This window comes from Ptychodera flava, chromosome 6, assembly GCF_041260155.1.
Source record: "Ptychodera flava strain L36383 chromosome 6, AS_Pfla_20210202, whole genome shotgun sequence".
In the NCBI taxonomy this organism is placed as follows: Eukaryota; Metazoa; Hemichordata; class Enteropneusta; family Ptychoderidae; genus Ptychodera; species Ptychodera flava.
In genome coordinates this window covers 23,704,473-23,725,640 of record NC_091933.1, presented here as the reverse complement: position 1 = coordinate 23,725,640, position 21,168 = coordinate 23,704,473, and the positions used below count along the sequence as shown (strand labels likewise).

Genomic DNA, 21,168 nt, shown 5'->3' with positions numbered 1-21,168 from the left:
AGGTTTTTTTCTGAACGAAAGACATGCAAAGTTTGTGTTCACCCGTTGAGGGCGCTCAAGTCATGGGTAAGAATAGATATCATGAATTGCATGCACATATACGACGAAGACCTTTCGACTGCCCCTCCTAGAACAGCGAAGTGGTTGTACAGACATATATTGAATGTGGCAGCCGCTGCAGTGATTTCCACGAAGCCAACGGTAGACCTTGCCACAGGGTGCTTTTCTACAAATGCAATAACTTGAGCCGAGGTAGCACACAGATGGAAGCTAGCACACACGTTTCTTTTCAGTCAGTTTTATCTTTATCAACTTGAAGCTTCGTGTGTTAATGTTATACCTACCTGTGTGCTACCTACATGCTCCATTAACCTAAATGCAAGGATTCAACCTTTTACACAGTATTTAATAATTATTGATACAGTATCTTTGCGGCATACACAAACTCTGAACAAGGTGGCACGATCAGTCATATTATCAGTATTATAACCTTAACAATGACATCATTGGCCTTGCATGGCTATTAAAGTTTGCAATAGCAATACATGTGGCCAACCTTTAACAATCAGGAGATTGTCCGGTAGAATGAACTCCTGGAAACATTTGTGATTTTTTTGTCGCACACTGGCAGGTAATTACACATGTGTAGAGGAATGGCCTACAGGTGCAAGAAAGGGAGTGCAGAGTTGCAAGGATAGGGTGATCGATGGACAGAATTATCAATACAAGATAGCCAGGTTGAAGACTAGCAATTTCACAACACAATAGGGTGAACAAAAGTATATTTCTCTTCAAAATAGGGCAAATGACAATATTATTAGTTGAGAATATGGTAAGGGACAAGAATTTCACCACAGAGTAGGATTGACGACAGTCATTTTCACAGCAGAATGGTGTGGTGGACAGCATTTTCACTATATAAGTGGGCAAAAGACAACTCAGTGCAGAATATGGCAAAAGACTATTATCACTGACTGCAAAATTGGGTGAAGGACAATGTTATAAATGAAGAGCATATTGAAGGACAATATTTTCATAACAAAATAGGGTGAAAGTAGTGTCCTTTATCCTATTCTAATGCACAGAAATTGTTCTTCTTTGCCTATAAATTACGTACAGAAATTACTATCTTTTGGCACTTAATTAGGTTTTCTGTTCATCCTCTGCCCTTCCTTTTAGTATTTTGTAGGGTTTGTGTGGTTCACGGGTGACACTGTGGATCGACCTACATTGAAACTTGCGAAACATACACTGTAGAGTTAGGATACGAATGTAAAATGAGATCTAATTGTCAAGGGAATCTGTCGGCACACAGGGTTTTGGGTTCATCGTTTCTTCACCTCTACTATTAATATACAATGTACTAACAATGCATTCAAAAAATTGTAGGTCTCTCCCTTACAGTGTAAGGGAAGGACCAATAATATCAAGTAAGAGTATGCATAGCACATACAAGTTGCATAAAACAAGATCTACATCCTTTGATAATATAAGAGATTTTATTTGCTCTTATCAGAGATCATAAATCAAACACTTTCTGCATAGAAAGTTACTTTTTAAAGTTATAAAAGACCAGACTAATGAATCCCAGCCATTGCAGTAAATGTGTCACCAATTCATTATATGGCCAGCACATTTTTGTCAATAAGTCTAAGCCTTGCTAAGGCCAAAAAAATTGTTCAGTTCCGATAACCCGACCCATTTTTTACCTGCTGACCCAAGACTTTTTAAAGCTACTTAACTGCGAAATTAAAAGAAAGAAAGAATAACCTGTAAAATCACATGTTTGTTACCTTGCATTTGATATTTGCTTGAACGAAGACGTCTTTTATGTTTTTATTCCTTTTGTATGCTATGATGTGTTTTTCTGGAAAAATTGTGGCCGATCCCTAAAAACTGCATATTTAAAAATAAATACAGATTGAAAAAAATATCCCTGCCTACGTATCTATCCTATATTTGAAATCTGTGTTATCGGAACAGCACAATTTATTTTTTTGTCCTAAACATATCATTTTTCACAAATAGCAAAACAAAATCAGAAGATCATCCAAATACATGTTGAAAATGTGATGTCCTAAAAAGGTATCTTTTTTTGATGAGATGCAACTTTTTTTGTCCTAAGCATGACCATCACACAAGGTGCCATATTTTCCCACAGCATAAACCATTGTATCCTAGTGTTATTTACAGGATCACAGCTTTGCCATGATTCTGCATCTAGATATATGATTTATATGATAATCATAAACATGACTCCAATCCATAACAGTTATTTCAGGTCACAATAATTTGTAATCTGTCTACAAAGAAATATTAATAGGTGATTATCTCTGGTGCCCATTTGATGACATTACCATTCAAGCAAAGACTTGTAACTATATATATACTTTTCTGTTTTCACTCACAATAGAATCGTACACACTTCAATAATAGGTTGAAAGCTTCTATAATTGCAAGCTTCTTTAAGTTGAGAAAATTATGCTTTTTTTTCGCATCGAAAATGCATTATTTATATTTCTGATTTTCATACAGATGAACCCTTTATATATTTACAGAAAATGAATGGGTGTATAAGGATATATACACACAGAAATGCTGAAATTAGTTGATATTGGGAGAAAACTGCTGGGGCTGCTCACACATGCAAGCATGTTGTTGGTTCAAATTAAACTACTTCTTTGTCTGTCTATATATTGGACCTTGCTCTTTGATCTGTTCACCTGAATGCCCTGTAAACAGGCCCAAGTCACCATTGATAACTATTGGTTCAGCCCAAAGCACAGTGGCAACAGGGTGAAGTTGTCTCTCTGTTCTTAAGTTACAGTACCTGTTGATTTGTTTACAACATGTTTACAATTAATGGACTGCAAAGCATTTGCAAATGATTTGAAAGATGTTTGAGGGCGAAATAAGTTTTAGTTCACTTAACACATTAACAGTAAGTATCTTTATTATTATTGCAGGTATCTCAGATATGCACTGTCTTCCATGTTGTTAAATGCAACATCTCTGGCAAAATACTCGTAAAGTTCCCTTGGTTGTGACTAGCATCCTGAGATCAAGTGTCATCGTTACAAGAATGTCTACCAGTTCGTCAGACAGTGGAGGTCGAAGTGACGCCTCAACAGCTGATCATGGTAAGTGCCAGTAACATCACAGCAGACTTTTATTGACCTACATTTTGCCAAGTCATGTCATTGCATGTGCATAACACCGTGACAAATTTGCTTTTCTGTAGGCTCAGATCGCAAAGTATGGGCTCTCTGCAGGGTTGTAGTTGCTCCTTTTGATTCAAAGCCCTAGTATGAGCTGTGTAACTGGAAATGCAGAACTCGCTTCACAAAGGTACCTTAATAGTACTGCCGGACTTCAGGTCCTGTAAATGAATCATTGATCTAGACCCGAGTATTTGGAAAGATTTATTTGGACATAGAGTCCCAGTCTCTATGTAGCGGCGGTACTATCAAAATTTGACTTGGCATTTTTTGAAGTTTGGGCAAGATTAGAAATACTGAGATAAATTAAGCTGAGGAGGATATGACAATGCAAGGAGGTATTGTTTTTATATTAAGACACAGTGAAAGAAAGAGATAACTGCCTTGAGGAGTGGTTTGAGTACGTTTTGGTCAGTCTTCAATAGGTAGAAGAATTTGTCATAAAACACACCTGATATTTCCTGACCATAGAGAAAAGCATCTAGCAGTCTGTCCAGACTAAGGTTCAGTGGTTTTGATCTGGTGTCCAGTAATCCGAGACATCAGCTCACCATGTACCTTGACCGTGTTGATTTAATATAATATTTCTTAATCCACATTTCAGATAAGATATACAAAGCCCCTGCTGTGCGTGTACCAAGCGTCAACCAGCTGATGAAAATAGCAAGTAAATTTAACATGGAAGCCACCACAGAAGAGTTACAACAATATCGAGGTTGTCTGATTCAGAATTGGGCATGAATTTCATCTTTGTGCATTTCATCAGTGTAATGGCATTGAAGAAAATAAATCAAATTCTTCTATACACATTTATCTTTGCAAAAATATGTTTTCCTGCCGTCTTTAGTATTTGAAAAGCAAAATTTTAAGAATAAACACATATTCCAGATGACATTTCTGTTGTTTTAGGATCATGGCACACTTCACTTTATATGTTAGTGTAAGCAATTTCGTAGTATCTCGTATGTTTGAATAACTAGAGAGTATGAGAGTACACATACTGTTTTCATCAGATACAAATCAACTACTGTTAGTCCACACTTTATTTATGCCTAAACATTTTTCTTTCAGAATAAATTGTGGAATTTGTTACTTATGATCAGTAAAATGTAGTGTAATGTGTACTATCCAACAGAATTTATGGCATTTTCATGCAAGTCCTTTGATGTCGTGGACAGTCTACCCGAACCACTACTTCCAGTCAAGTATCCAAGAACACCTGGTTACAGACCAAGACCTGAAGAAAACAAACTCAATGCCTGGTAAATGTTGATATTTTATCATGCTCATTTCCTTCCTGTTGTGTAACTGTTATGTATGAAAGTTAGCATCAGATTTTCAAGTACTTTCAGATTTTGCAAGCTCAAGATCGATATATTACGTTTCAGGTACTGGCGATGTGACATAAAGGGTGCAGATACGGGCAAATTAGCAGGCAAGACCTTAGCCATCAAGGACAATGTCCCAGTAGCTGGTGTTCCTATGATGAATGGTAGTTATGTTTTAGAGGGATACGTACCTGAATTTGATGCAACCATCGTTACTAGGATACTGGATGCAGGTTAGTTCAGTTTGTGAGGAGAGATGTTACAGAGGAATATTTAAAATTTTGTAATTTCACTTATTCACAAGCATATTAGATGAAATTTCTACATCATTACTGAGCTAAAGGTCACAGAATCGATATCCAACTCATTTCATTTCGCGTCATTTTAAAGTAGCGTAAAAATCAAAGAGACCATATGACACACACACACACACACACCATTGCATTAGACACTGTATTAATAATAGGTGTAGTCGGTAAAAAATCACAATGTTTATGTCCTCAAGTGTCTGTTCAAATGTGGTACAAAGTTTGACATGTTACGCTGTACCAGGTTTTACCAACTCCCCGTGATAGCAACAGATGAACCTGACGGGAAAACTGTTGAAGGGTTTTTTTGTAGTGATGTCACAGTTCCATCATAAATGTGCAAATCTAAATATTCTCTGAAATTTGTATGAGACTTGGAAATTATTCTTACTTGAATAAATTGACGTTTTGTTACTCCAGTGTTATGATTCAAATAATGCAAATAATACGGCAAAGGATGAGTTGCTGTGACGAACACAGATGTGTTAAAAGACAAAATTTGTCTGAATTTCTGTCTGCATCAGTCAATGTCACATGTGCATGTGATGTTGTATTGAAGGACAAACCTAGAATAGTTATCAATATTGTTGGATGATATGAGGAAATTCACTACGTGCATTTTTTTCATAAATTTTCCTTCATTCATACCGGTAATGTGTGTACATTTATGAACATGTCTGCTAGAAAAAATCCTTGTTTGGCAATTTAAAATCTAAAAAAAAAATTTCAAAATACAAAATTTGACAAAAACTTATTCACAATTGATCATGCCAATCCATACAGAATACAAGGCAAGCAAGACAACAAGAGTAGAAAAAGAGGTATAATTGTTAAAGGGTCATCTCTTTGGAGATTTACGGCCGAGGGGTTGACAGTGAAGTTGGTGAATTTCATGAACGCTAACATATTCAGAATGGTAGACCTTCAGTGATATCTTTCAACTGTTGACAGGTGGGCGTATCCTTGGCAAAGCCGCCGCAGAAGATATGTGTTCCTCTGGAAATAGCTGCACCTCCGTCAAAGGAGCCATTAGAAATCCACACAATAGAGAGCTAAGTGCCGGAGGATCAAGCAGTGGTAGTGGTGTCTTGGTAAGTATTCTTTGTATATGCATCCTTATTTATGTCTTTATATCATGAAAGATATGTGGTAAGTCATAGACCCAAGATTTTGTGAAAGTCCGCAGATGAATTGACTCATAATAGAAACAGCTCATCTAGGCAAGCCAAATAGCGTCTTATTAGTGATGCTCACATTGCTCTATAGCATTTGCTTCTCCCTACATTTACCCTTGTCTTGCTTATCTTATCACCAAGTATGGATGCACCGTAATTTGTGAAGCCTAGGGAGATATCCTACGGTTTATTATCATATCAAAAGAACCGTATTCTTTAACCCTTTTCCTGCCGAGCGCCCCTGTCCGTTATCCTGCCAAGTCGGTCAAAACCGGCCCCCTTTTCCGTGTCTACAGAAGATAGGCTCTCCTGCACGCTTTCCTGCCAGGCATTTGGCGGGAAAATACCGCATTTTCGGGGTACGATTACCGACCATATACGTGTTAGACTTCAAAAATTTTTGCATGCCCGTATAGAGGGGCAACCGCTGATGAGGTTGTGTCCAGAAAATGACGAGGTCACGGGCGTTGTTTGCCCCGGGGGACGTGCACTTTTATGCCCTTTTCTAGCTTACTTTCGCGGAAGTAAAGCTCGTTCGCCGGCACGCACGGCCACACCGGGGAAACGTCACCTCTCTCGTGGGTTAGTAGAAGACCCAGGGGTTAGTGCTATGGGTGCGGCAGCACCCTCAAACCTGTCCTGTTTCCCCTGGGTTGTGTCACTTGGCCACGTACTTTGAACGACTTGGAAGAGTCGCACAGTGCAGTCTGCTTTGACGTAGTGTCAACGACATAGTTCCGCCATTGAAGGAAGGCGTGTACGTAGTTTGGCCAGTTCAGTGAACACTTAGCTCGTTAGTGTTACCGTTTCCTAACACGTTAGTTGTGCAGTTGTTACTAAGGTGCAGTTTTGTACCACCTTAGCTCTGGACAGTGCAACTGCTCTATGCACTAACCCCAACGACAGATGGTTGGTACAACGTCTACGTCGCACGAGCACAGCCTCCGTTGGGCTGTGCCCCTCCCACGTGATACAACGCACGTTCATCCATTACTATAGCGTCCTTACGGATCTGCCAAAAACGAAAGTGGGGGTAAAAACAAAACAAACGAAAATATGCGATCATAGATAGTATTTTATTCGGGAATAATTTACATTATGCCGAACAATAAATCTCGGAGTCTGTCTCGACGTCCGAGTGCATGGTCCGTGTTTCAAAAATTACAATCGGGGTGGCAGATCCGTGTTTCAAAAATTATAATAGGGGGAATTGTACAAAATAATCCGTCTAAACAAAACAAACGAAAATATGCGATCCATAGATAGTATTTTATTCGGGAATAATTTACATTATGCCGAATAATAAATCTCAGAGTCTGTCTCGACGTCCGAGTGCATGTCCGTGTTACAAAGATTACAATCGGGGATTGTACAAAATAATCCGTGTTTCAATTTACAATCAGCGGGATCGTAAAGCACAAACAAACGGCACAACCGTGCTCAAAATGTGATCATGGTCCGTGTTAAGAATACAGTCAAGCCACTGTTAGGCGAAGCTGTCCCCTGTCCGTTATTTACGTCGGTTCTCTTGCTGATGGGTGTCGTCGGGGCTGTGTGAGTAGAGGTCTGCACGCCAATGCTCCTCTTACCTCGTAGCATCATGCGATGATGAAAAGCCGCAAAACACTCGCCCTCGTGAAGATGAACCCCGCACAGACTACATCCTTTGGACGTCTCAGACAGTCGTCCGCTCGCAGTGGTCTTACCCTCTCTGCTGCATACTTTACAGCATTTCTGCCGCCCCTCCAAACGGCTGACAACGTGCATCGGCTGATTTTGTGGATTGATGTACGAGGCAAGAGAAACGGTGGCCTCGCCCTCTCTCACACTGGGCTGGCGATCGCCCACAATAACCGCCAATGAGTTGTTTCCCGACACGCAGATGAAACATCTTATGGGTCAGCTTACTATCAGGGTGTACATGCTTGAAGCATATATATGCATTTACCAGGGCAACATCAATCAGGTAACATGCCAGATATGTCCACCATCTGTGGTTCTTGCGCCCAGTGTGAAAGTACTTGCGCTTCTGGTTGGCTCGGTCGACGCCTCCCATGTACCGGCGATAATTATACAGCGACAGAGGCACTTGTCGCCGCTCGTCTCCCTCCCCCACTGGCACGCACTCCAAGGGTGGATAGACCGTATTCAAGATCAGCACCTGAGCGTTACTATCCTGATAAGCAGTGATGTTAAGACGAGAGTCCGTTCTGGTCGTGGCTTTCATATCCCCAACAGACAGAGGAAGGCGCTTCCTCTTACCGGCGGAATTAATTGAGGGGGCATGGTGCGACGATTACGGCGGTTAAAACTCCCGACCATGTAGATCCGGTCTCCATCAGCTCTCTAGCAGTAACGACCGTGCTAAACAGGCTATCACAGAATAGGCTGTGATTATATCCACAGAATGGCTGGACCAGCTCCATCGTAATTCTTTTCACCACACCTCGCTCCTGCCGTCTCCCATCAGTCCGATCCCGATATTTCACACCTAGGTACGGTGCAAAGTTAGCGATGTATGCAGTGGTGGAGTCGCACAGCTGCCATATCTTGAAACCGTCTCGATCAGGCTTATGCGGTAATCTCTGCTTAAATTTAGAACGGCCCTTAAATCGCACCATGCCCTCGTCGATGGAGATCTCTCTACCCATCTTATAATTATTTACGCACCGGTCAACTATGGGCTCCATCCATGGATTGATTTTATACAGGGGATCCTCCTGACACCGACGTCGGCGGCGTGCCTCATCAGGATCACGACGTGGATCGTTCTCTGGGTCTGCCAGATGAAAGTATCGCATAAGCTGCTGAAAGCGACTGCGGGTAATCACAGTAGAAATACCCTGGTTTCTCAGAAAGGGATCGCTAGACCAATAATCCTCCACTGATGATTTACGGTCGATACCCATACAGACTAAGACGCCAATGAACGCCTGCACCTCTCGGTAGTCAGCGTTACGCCAGTATTTATCTATTTTCCTAGCGATATGTCGCTGGTGGAATTTGGCGTATTTATAGTCTCGTCCTTGGCCAATCATGTCAGTGTAGCTGGAATAAACTTAAAAAAGTAATCGAGCTCACGGGCGTGGCTGGGCAAGGTGAAAGTCGGTCCTCTCTCATGGTCAAAATCGGTCTCCTCAAATATATTAGCATCGGTAGTCTCCGACATACGCCAGACAGGAGGGGTGTCGTCCTCCGCCAACACAGCAGCAACGTCATCATCGTCGTCAGAGCTTGCCTCACCTACATACTGCCTGTCATAAAAGTCATCGTCCTCTGCCGCATCCTCGTCAACCTCCGAGTCGGACTCAGCGGTGATATCACCGTCGTCTGGGCGTCTGGGCCTGAACTCGCCCGTAGCGGCATCAAGGATCATATCTGGCTCAAAATCAGGTGGGCTATCCTGATAACGAACCCTCCGCACTATCTTTTTCGGCGGGGACATCGCAGCACACGAAACTATGGCAGGAGCGGGCTGGGCAGCCTCTGCTGATGACGAGGACTCAAGCTCTTTCGCACTGGGCACAGGAACCTCTCCTGACGCAGGATGAGGGCTCATAGTAGCAACAGGTGGTGTCTCTCCCGGAGCAGCCGGGGGAGAACCAATGGCATCAGCCGTCTCGTTACTCACTGTCTCACTAGCAGCAGCAGACGTAGTCTGTGCAGGTGAAGTATCTCCCACAAGAGCAGATGTAGTCTCTGCAGGTGAAGTAGTCTCTCCCGGAGCAGCCGGGTGAGAACCACTGGCAACCGGGACCCGTCATCATCCTCATCGGCAGAACGATCGGTCTTACGTTTACGCTTACCACTGGGTTTTTCAGCCGGAGATGGCTTCGCCTTACGGGAGCGTTTCTTGCCCGACTTCTTAGAACGTTTACTAGGGACATCACAACGATCGCTACCACTACCGCCCGGAGACTCTGCATCTTTGAGCTTCAGTCGTCTGCTCGCCTTCAGAAAACTTTTGCGGTCCGTCAAGCTCATGTCTGGAACAGTGTCGACAGACTAGCAGGTCCCTCCCTTTTAAAGCCACAGGGAAACAAAGCCCTGGACATGATTGGACGCAGAGGTGTTAATATATGCATCCACCTGTTATTATAATGGACCTACGGCAATCAGTCCACCAACCGGCGCTGACATTCCTACCCGTCATGTAAATTGCCTGTCCGCACCATTTGATATGCTAATAATACTCATTTACGATGCAAATCCCTCGAGCACTTAGCATAACATAGTCAATGTCATTAGCATCTCAACTTGACATTCCGTCCAGCTGGGTACGTGGCATGCGCACCTGCCACCCAAGGACGTTGGCCCAAGCCCATGTTTAGTACGGGTGGGAAACCCGTCTCTTTAACCTCATGTCCCTTCTAAGTACGCCTGCGCAGGGCGTATTGTCATCCAAGTCGGTGACAAGCCAACCCGACAGATCGCCCATTAAGCAGTAATGGACTGGCCGTCTCGTTCTTGTACGGCAACGAACAGTGCTTCAGCGGCTTGTTTAGGTCATAACCGTCGCCTGCCGAGCGGCTTACCCAACTAAGGCGGTCAAAGATGAAGGATGCCAAAATTGTCAACAGCTGTCTCGGCCTCGTCCATTGGGCAAACATGGCTCCTTCAAATAACGTGGCCAGCACGTCTACGTCATCAGCGGTGATGACGACCCGTCATTGACGCCCGAGTGCGTAAAACTCGGAATATACCGACAGGTACCTTAACCTGAGTCGGTCATACTACGGTATAAACCAAACACAGGTCTGCCAACTCCCGTTAGACTCGGCCGTTAGCCGAACTTCACAGGGACAACATAGGCGTAACAAGTCGGTGAACAACGGTTCACGCACCTAACCGCAGCCGCCAAGTCGGTGAACAATGGTATCAAATTTTGAGGCCATGTTCCTGAATGGCAAGGCTGAGGCGGTGTGTTTCGTTGCACGGCTTGAACGTCTAGAGCCAAGTGCAGCCGACAACGTCCGACATCTGAGTGGGTAGTCTTTTCGAGAAGGTAACAAGTCGGTTAAAAGCGGTGGTTACCCTTCACAAATGTCGCTCAAGTCCGTTCGGATCAGTTCCATGTCAGGGACTAATCAAGCCGAGTCCGTCAAATCCGTCCGCACTTCCCGTCAATCAGGACCAAGTCCGTGATTTTCGTCTCGCACCATTGGCAAAAAATTGCACCGCCAGCTGAGGCGGTCTTAGGCGGTTGCCTTACAGAAAGCCGAGTCCGTCAAATCCGTCCGCACTTCCCGTCAATCAGGACCAAGTCCGTGATTTTCGTCTCGCACCATTGGCAAAAAATTGCACCGCCAGCTGAGGCGGTCTTAGGCGGTTGCCTTACAGATTAGCGTTGCCGAGACGGTCAATTTCGGCCGCAATCTATGTAGTGCCTCAGAGCCAAGTTAACCCAAACTCCGCTAGAATACGTCAACGTGCTAACCTGCCAAGTACGCTACTCGTCCCCCCCAAAAAAACCAGTCCCCCACCAGGGTGGGGGACTGGCTGGGTAGCTTCCGCACCTTTCCCTGTCGTTGGACTCTCTGTGAACCCATTTCGAGAGCAAACGCCGTTCCTCGCCCAAAACCTGTCCTCGAACGACCCCTAGCGCGAGCAAGGGTTTGCTACACGTAGTTCCGTCGACTAGGCAGGAAAGGGGGTACCAAAAAGTAGCCCGATTTCCACCGCCTTGGCAGGATAACGGCCGTGGCTGCTCAGATTCTAGCTACACCGAATTTCAAGCGGATTTTCACCGACTTGGCAGGAAAAGGGTTAAATGTTATTAGCAATGTTATCATAAACCATTATGATTATTGTAATGGAAGTATGTGCAGACCAAACCAAAATAAGTCATGCTTATTTCATTTAACAACTTTTGTTGAGTGTTGCATTCTGTAGTGTGAGATGCAAATAATAAGTGTTTCCAAAGAATAATATGCATCAACAAATAGCAGTTTGTGTGCCACATATTGGGTACAATTAATGCATTTTGTGCTAGATTGTTCCTTATTGTGTTAAAATTCTATCAAAGTATTAAGGCGATACCAAAGGATTCAAAGCGGGCGTTGGTTGCAATGTTCCAACCCGCACTTTTGCACGTGCAAAATCTTACCGTTCCGTTGTTTTCTATGGATTTTCGACTCCTAGTATTTTGAAAATTTCAAAATCTTTCACTTCTCTCAAATGTAAACCAATTTAGCTGACTTTTGGTTGGATTATTGAAGTCAAACATGAGAATATAGATAAGCATGCGTTTCTAAAAATTCTGGACCATTTATGAGACATCATCGTTAAACCCTTCAAGATTTCACAAAATGACACAGTAGATCTTTTCCTGTTCAAAAATCGTTTGTACTTGAACAGATGACCTAATCCATGCTAGGGGCTCTAAACAGGGATCTCCTGTGTTAGAATCTGAAATTTTGGAAAATTTGGTGCAAATTTGTAGGAGCTGAAATGTTTTTAAGGAGAGCTCTGAAAATTTGTATATGTGTGACACCACTGACCAATCGCGCAACAAACCTGCGTCTTTTGGAATCGTATGGTTCTGTAAATCTTTACTATACAAAGAAAACCATGAGACCTTTGTATTTTGATTGATTTTTGAAATTACCCTTAGCAACAGTTGCTTAGCAATTTAAGTCCTTCGGTATCGCCTTAATGCTACGGTAAATGCATTCCATATATATACATTGAAATCTGTCTAAACCGAACTCCAAAGGGACTGAGAAAACTGTCTGGTTTATAGAGGTTCCTTAAACATGGGATTCTATGTGGAAGGGACAAGAAAGGGTGTTCAGTAAAGACAGGTTTCCAGATTAGACAGGGTTCGGTTTAGACAGGTTTTACAGTATAGTAGTTTGCTTGATTTCATCGTGGAAGCACAGTCATATGCTGTACTACAACCACAGGTTGCCAGTGGTGAGGTGAATATGGCCATTGGTTGTGACCAAGGTGGCTCTATACGATTACCTGCAGCATGGTGTGGAGTGGTCGGTTTGAAGCCAACGTTTGGGTTGGTGCCATACACTGGAATTCTTCCCGTTGAGTTTACCAATGATCATACAGGACCTATAGCAAAAACTGTATTTGATACAGCATTATTATTAGAGGTAAGTGTTCTCATCATTCATGCCTTTGTAATGAACAGTGGCAGTCATTACCATTTCTTGTTCAAAACTGTGCATTTCCCTGCCGTAGAAAACGTTTGTGTGTAATATGAAGCACTGGAAAGAGACAAAAAACCAACATGTGCAACCGGTTACGTTACAACTTGTGTGAATATTTCACACTGTCTGGTTTCACTTGGATTTTTTCAATCAACTGGAAGTTTAATCATTATAGCCTTTCCAGTGTCTACCTAGCCACGGTCCCTGCATTGCCATTTATTATTCCCACACTGTACTGCACATGTAAGTTGTAAAATAAAAAAAAGGCCTCTTTTACAGTTAGACCACTTACTGTAATAACTCTATGTCGTCCACATTTTGTCACATCTTGCAGGTAATTGCTGGCTACGACAATGGTTTAGATCCAAGACAACCTGTTAACCTTGAAGTACCTGAATATACAAAAACAGTAAGCTCCATATTTATCGATTGATTGACAGCTAGAATGTTTGAAATCATGTTTCAACCCAACCATGTTAATTCTATTCCAATACAAGTGATCACGTCATACAAACTGTATGACTTTGGTTCACTGCAGCAGTCCAGAGAAAGTCTATATAGTGTAGCCTTGTCTCAGTCACATCAATTGTAAATATGTCGGTGTCCTTTAGCTTTTTGTATCCTTGAGAACTTGAGAAAGATTTCACACTTGTATCACAGATGCACAAAGTATCATAGAGTGTGTCTCGGTATGTGAAAGTTTGTATTATAGATGGTTTATATCCTGTTGTGCAAGACCCTTGGTGCAAGACTCTTTCTGGCATGATTGAAGATTCGGTAGGGCCATATTTACTTGTCTTCAAGGGAGTATGAGCTTAAGAAAATAAAATAAAAAATTCTAAAACAATGCACATGTTTCCAGTTTTCACATCCAAGGTAGTATCAGAAGTGTATGACTACCAAGGTGGGACTACCAAGGTTGCGTGTAACATTCTGTGGAAATGTATATTAGTTTGCATGCTGGAGAATTACATTGTATGTTTTGAATGAACTCTGACCTTATCAAGTAATTGATACTTGCATTTAGGTATGCTTTTTAATTGTGGTGTTTTCAGTGAGGTGCAAAGTGGCTGTATTTTTTGATGCAAAGAAAAACTCTAAGTATATGTTACACAATGATTAGTTTGAACATGTTTGTTAGATCCTCTGCTTTATAAATAGACACTATAATAGAAATTATAAAGCAGAGAATAATTCTTAAAACCATGTAACATGCCAAGGAATGACAGGGTATAATTGCATTTCCTGCATATTTAGGATATTGTTATAGTCTACATTTATGATGTTTTTCAGTTGGCAACCAAACTGCCAGGAATTAGAATAGGCATTGTCAAGGAAGGCTTTGGTTGGCCAAACTCTGAAGAAGATGTTGATAAAATGGTGAAGAAGGCAGCATTTCAGATGATAGTCCTCGAAGCCAAAGTCGAAGAGATTTCTGTGCCGGAACATAGACTTGGTAAATTCTTATAGTTAACTTTAGCAAGTCCATGAAGACTATGTGAATAGTTGTTCAGCAGAGACCATCAACACACACACTGTTGTTTACATGTTTCTCAAATATTTGTTTGTGAAGTTTTACATTTTACATAAGTGTGCATGTATATATATATATATATATATATATATATATATATATATATATATATATATATAATATTATATATATATATATATATATATATATATATATATAAACAATCTATTTTTGGTCTTCTCTTTTGTTTTTGAAGTAGGCAAAGTACAGGATCGGGACTGTTAGTATTGGTTGACAGACAAATGTTACGAAATATACATACTCATGCGACTGATCAAAATTTTGATTGGCAGCTTTTTTACTCATTGGGGACGGCCTAGAAGAAAAGTACTGAAAATTATTACTCAATTGTGAAGACGGTAATTGTCCGAAACGCAAAAGAGATACAGTAGGCTGCAGGCGTTTCCCATGCGCAACCACAGGTTTCCATAGTTACCATGCAAATTTTGGCCTTGACAGGCAAACCATTTCTGTGAGGATGAAAAACGAGAGACATTCCGATGTCTGACTCACTCGACATCGAGCAGTGACTTAGAGAGAGAGAGAGAGAGATCACACTTCTCTTGGAAATGCTGTTCAACTACTCCCGTCGGCACACAAACCCTTTCGCAAATTTGTTCTCCTATGCATAGTAGAAGTTGCATTTTGCATGGCTGTGTACGTTCATCAATGCCACGGCAAGTTATTGTACGTACTGTTCGCTTTCACCAGCTTGTTCGACTAACTAACCTTTACTTACAAGAAATATCGCCATGGTCTTCTATAAAAATCTGATCTTCAACACCACGTTTCTCAACGATCTGTGATGTCATTTTTTATTTTCACAAACCAGTTGATAAATCACCAAACTTCTTTCAATATGCCCCTTTTACTTAACCATAGGCAACTGAGGAAAATGAAAATTTGTCGATGGAAATACAATACACGGTCACAGTCTTTGCATGTGTACAGTATTTGTATCAAATCATGAGTAACATTAAGAATTTGGCCGAAGTATCATGAGCAAAACATGCATGACTGTTGCAAGTCTGCTGAATATGATAGAAGAATGCGTCAATGGGTTCATTGTCCTGTCCTTGAAATCTCCGTCAACGCGTCCTTTTGTTTGCGTGCACTACAATGAAATGCAAGTTGGCTAGGCGCTAATGCGGCTCTAACGCAGGGTCAACGCATGCCTTAGAGTGCGCTAGCGCAGCGCTGGCACCGGGCTAGCGCAGTCAGAAAGCTATTCCTGATCTGTACTGTAGGCATATATTGATACTGCAGTTGTCTCTTTGGATTCTATTGCAGGGAATAAGTTGCCATCTGATTACGCAGTTTTTTGGATATTTTTTCAAATGAGTGTGTATAAGTAAATATTAATCGGAGAATGCTACGTATGTTCTATAGTTTACCTCCTGCAGTTTTAATATTTTATTCTTTCTAATGCAATGCAGCCAATCATGTGTACACTGCAATTGGATGGGAAGGATGCGCTGATATGATGATAAAAGGATGTGGTAAGTTGTAGAAATCTTGTTCATGTAAACATGAAGCCTGTGCGAGACAAATAGCAACCTGAGATACCATAATAACCCTATTAATTCAACCACTATCAATTTGACCAAGCTATTTTTATCTCAAAAATTAATTTTATATTACCCTTAACAGTTCAACCACCAATGGAAATTTTGACTTTCTCAATCTCTAATAATTCGACCAACCAATCATGACAAGCTGTTTTGAACATTTTATTTTGATAAAATACACAGAACAATACAATGTACAGCACAGAATATTTTAGTCGAGACTTCAGGAAAGTCATCTTTATGTGTTTCAATCATCGAAGATGGTAAGCATATCACTGATAAACTGTCAATAAAGTTGAAATCCCTTATAATTCAACCACTAACATTATTTTGCTTAATTAATTTTCTAATAATTCAACAATTTAAAATTGTAATTATTTTTTTCTGGTCAAATTGATAGAGATTTTACGGTACCAAAGTTTTTTGACTACATTTAGATACATTACCTTATGTGTTTATAATGTACATGCAATATTGAAAATTGATGCTCTGATGGCCTTTGCGTTTATTTACCGTAGGTACCGGCTCCCAGTACAAAGGATTCTATCCATCCAGCGCAGTGAATGCTTTACACAGAGGATACAAGACAAGAATAAACGATGAGTCTCACATCGTGAAAGTAATTATTATTTGATTTGTATCTTTTGAAATTTTCAGTGCAAAAGTTTCCTCAAAGCCCCGGTAATTGTAGACTTGTGCAGTGTTTCAATATTGTTGTCAGTATCAGGCAGTCACTTCCCAGTCATTAGACTGAAAGATCCGTCGCTCAATAGGGAGCGCCCTCTAGAGACAGATCTTTCAGTCGTAGTAACCCAGTCATAAGAAAAAGTGCTCGTAGAACAATGTTTCGAATCCAAGGGATAGGTATTCAGTTGCTCTTGCTGACAAACGATTTCATCTCTAGACAGAGATTGTTGATAATAACAGTGCATACCACACATTCACACATATCCATGGCATGTCAAAAAAGAGCAAATAATGACTTTGGGAAGAAGACCAACATACCGTACTCAATACTTTTGACAAAAATACTGAAAGACACCTGTCAAAATTTATGAATCGTTGTACAGTTGTAACCCCAATAAGTTTGAAACAGTCTTTTTTCCAAGGGGAAAGTCAAGTGCACTTGTAATCTGTTAAATCTACTATGTATGCAAATTCATGCATAGTATGATAGTGTGAAGTCTAGGGTGAAGTCTGACCTACAGTCACCATTATATTCCTGGAAGAGGGGAAGCTATGGACACACAGTGCCTCACTGAAGGACAGAACATTCCTCAACATTCCAGCCCTTCTAGGGTTTGAGTTAGCTATCCTTTGATCACAGATCAATCACAGTTGCAACTTTATACTAAGACGCCTCTTTCTTTGTTTCTACGGTATGCAAAAGCACTTTGTGTGTTAACATGTTGGCACTCAAAAGCTGTATATAATTTCATAGAGTTCTATAATGTATAGAAATTCTGTAACTATTTATAGAAGATCTGTAGAAGTTTATAGAGTTTGGGCCATATTTTCTATAGAAATCCACAGGAAAACAAGATTCTGTGGAAGTCTGAAGAGCATTTTTGATGAGGTGATTCTGCTATTGTGACATGCATGTTGCAAATGGTGAATAACCAAAGAGTCTTCTGAGGGTAACACTGTGCTAGTCATATTGATGACCAAGGTTTAATCAAACCTTCATGCGTCACATTGAATTAACAGCTCTGATTAAAGGTATACAGTCACCTGTAATCTAAATATGCCCATATATGGTCAAAGGGGCGTTCCTTGGTATTCAAAATGCCCATGTGAGGGCGCTGTTTTTAAAAAAGCGGCCACCAACTTAAAGTCTGTTATTGGTTAGATTTTCTCTTTCCATGGTAATTGTGGCAAAATTGGAACAGGGACACTATACCTTTAAGGCAGTATATGCCTTGAAATTAAATCTCAGTTTATGTTGACACTTTCCTCAACAAACTTTCAACCATCCTCTTCACAAAACAAGAATCAAAATCAGAGGTCCTCATGCAAATTTTGGTACGAGAGCAACAACTTTCTTGACATCTACAGATATTTGAAATTTAAAATGGCTGCCATCCCTGGGTTAACTGTATGGAGGGTAAATTAAATTTTTGATTTTCTCAATGCTGAGATGATGAAAGCTATACTTATGCAATGAGCTTCAAAATGAAACCCCACAAGTGTTAGGCCATGAAAGCATTGTGAAAGTTTGAGAGTCCAAATATCTGTCCCTGAGGTATACATAACAGAGTAGTTGTCCATACATACAGAGACGTGTCAATATCATGTTCTTATATGTGAACTATCATCGCTTTTTGTACAGACATTCTTGCTCTTTGGAGATTATCTCAAGCAAGAGTATGGTGGGTATTTCTATGCAAAGGCACAGAACATCCGCATGGATATCACCAAAGCATTTGACAAGGTGTTTGAAGATTATGATGTGTTGGTGATGCCTACAATTCCATTCAAAGCTCTAAAATTACCAAATGAAGGGATTACAATTCCAGGTAAATAAAGTAAAACAATATTACTCTTATTGGGTTTAACTCAGTACGAGGAGAAGCATTTTATTTGGGGGGTGGAAGAAATTGGCATGGCAGAAATTTCTTTTTTCCTGCCACTGTGGCAGCAAATTTTCTTCTATTTTTCATCATTACTGGACGTTGAGACATTACTGGATCAATTTTTCCTCCTTCATTTTCACCTGCCGGCATTTTTTTTCCAAAAATCCTCAAGTCCCTCCCCCAGAAATCAAATGGTTCTCCCCTAAATATCTGCGTATATTTAACATGTCTATACCTATCGCAACCAACATGGTTGTGATTGATTTATTACCATGTTTGCTTGAGAACTTTACAAAGGAAGGTGCCTTTTGACAACTTTATAAATCATTATTGACATGAGAAGTTGGTGTATGCGTCTATTCATTGAAAGTCAACATATCACAGGCCTTTGTAATCTCAAGTAAATAATATGTCAGCGCCCTGTTGATTTTTTCAGGACAAAGTGTCACCATTGGTTGCATTCTCCTGTTCTGTTGTTCAGTTTATTTCTCACCATTTTTCAGACGCAAAGACAAGCTACAATACTGTATTTTTTTCTCTTTACAGAGACACTTCACCAAATGTTCAATATGTGTGCAAATACTGGTCCCTACAACTTAACAGGTCATCCTGCCCTTACCATCAATACTGGGTTTTCTAATGGACTACCTGTAGGTATGATGATGGTTGGAAGGAAATTTGACGAGTCTACATTGCTCAAAGTAGCCTATGCGTATGAGAAATTGCGAGATAAAATTGAGTGTTCCTGATAATACAGGAATACAGGAATGAAAAAGACAGTACTGAGCTCACAAAGCCTTGATTTTTTTTTCTTGAAATGTGAAAAGCCCTCCTAAAGCCCCATTAGCTGTATCTTTTTTGCATTTTACTTACAAAAAAAATCATTCAATCTTCAGAGAGATTTTTTTGATATCCGTTATTACGCCATATCGGCTTTGAAAGTGTTACTATTCCAATCCTTGCTAGGGATGTGGTTGAATAAATCCAGGCACTTACACGTGTATTTGAATTGCAACTCTAAAATTATTCATTTGTCAAAATTGTAAGTTGTGAATTCATTACCAAAGTTTGAAAGATGTTCTGTGATCAAACTTCATTATGCATTTTCACGTACATTGCATTTGATTTCAAACCATCTTATCAAAAAATACAAAAAGAGTCAGCTAATGGTGCTCTGAATTTGCCACAAATGAAGAAATAGGATTTGGTGATTTGAACAATTGGTTTATAACAAGACAAGGTAAATGTGTTATTGTTTGCACGATAGGAAATAGGACAGAGTGTAGCAAAATGATACAAAAGATCTACCGGTATTGGTCGATAAGAGATATATTTCTATATATATTCAAGTTTTCTCAGAAGTGAGACTAAAATTTAAGGTTTATGTGTATGTATTCCTTAAACTGTACACATGAAATGTGAGTTTATCTCTGTTGTACCGTGTTGTCTTCTGCCTTTTAAATAAAAGTCCATTTCAGACACTTTTGAACATCTTAAAAGTGTTTTTATTTCCCCTGAATGAACTCAGAAAGTGCTGCTACACTGCTGTCTATATTATTATTACTTTCATATCTCAAGAATTCAATAGATTTCAATAAATTTTTAGCCAGGTGCTGGTTTGTAACAAGAATAAGTGTTCAGTGTTTGGAGGAATATGTTACCAGCTCATTATTGAAGCCTATAGTTTTCATCATCATTGATTTTGATAAATTTTTAGGTATCTCAAGAACCATAGATCAGATTAAACAGAATGTTGACATGATAGGGCAAGGTAATGCGTACTATAACAGTTGTTATTAATTGCCAGGCATGGCAACAAAGTATGGAACATCAATTTTATGTGACCTACTACATACACACTGTAGCTAAAATGACTTCTCAAAGAATCTCAAAAATCTGCCGACAACATATGTGAACAACAACGATAAATATAAGTAACTGCTGATACTGCGATGATAATATTGACTATCAGCCAATAGTGACATCTTAAAAGACCTGAATACAAGAATCCGTCGCATGTTTAATATGTTTCATGAGCTGTTCAGTCAATCATTTCAATCTTTTTCAATATGCTGTTGTCTCTTACACTCACACACACATACATTACATTATATATATATATATATATATATATATATGGATGTGTGTATATATATGTTTGTTTGTTATTTATTCAACATTCTATGAATTGTATGTGTTTGTTTGTCTCTTAATTGTTTTTATGTATTTGTATGTCTGTATGTATGTTTATTTTTGTTTATTTATTGTTTGTTGGTATGCTTGTTTGTTTGTATTTCCTGG

The 21,168-nt window shown here is 40.1% G+C and overlaps 1 protein-coding gene across 3 annotated transcripts; it reads left to right on the top strand.

Moving 5' to 3' along the window:
* The first annotated feature begins 63 nt into the window (after positions 1-63).
* On the top strand, positions 64-20,350 carry LOC139135232 (amidase-like). Of its 3 annotated transcripts, none has more exons than XM_070702516.1 (13): positions 64-201; positions 2,967-3,140; positions 3,823-3,933; positions 4,354-4,480; positions 4,607-4,779; positions 5,806-5,945; positions 12,935-13,135; positions 13,527-13,601; positions 14,486-14,648; positions 16,163-16,225; positions 16,813-16,913; positions 18,624-18,810; positions 19,414-20,350. In XM_070702516.1, the coding sequence occupies exons 2-13, from the start codon at positions 3,002-3,004 to the stop codon at positions 19,614-19,616; spliced, it is 1,683 nt and encodes a 560-aa protein (XP_070558617.1). In that variant the 5' UTR covers positions 64-201; positions 2,967-3,001; the 3' UTR covers positions 19,617-20,350. The 3 variants fall into 3 exon arrangements, with proteins under 3 accessions (XP_070558617.1, XP_070558618.1, XP_070558619.1); XM_070702517.1 differs by having other exon boundaries at positions 68-218; XM_070702518.1 differs by lacking the exon at positions 64-201 and adding an exon at positions 2,522-2,796.
* The last annotated feature ends 818 nt before the right edge of the window (positions 20,351-21,168 follow it).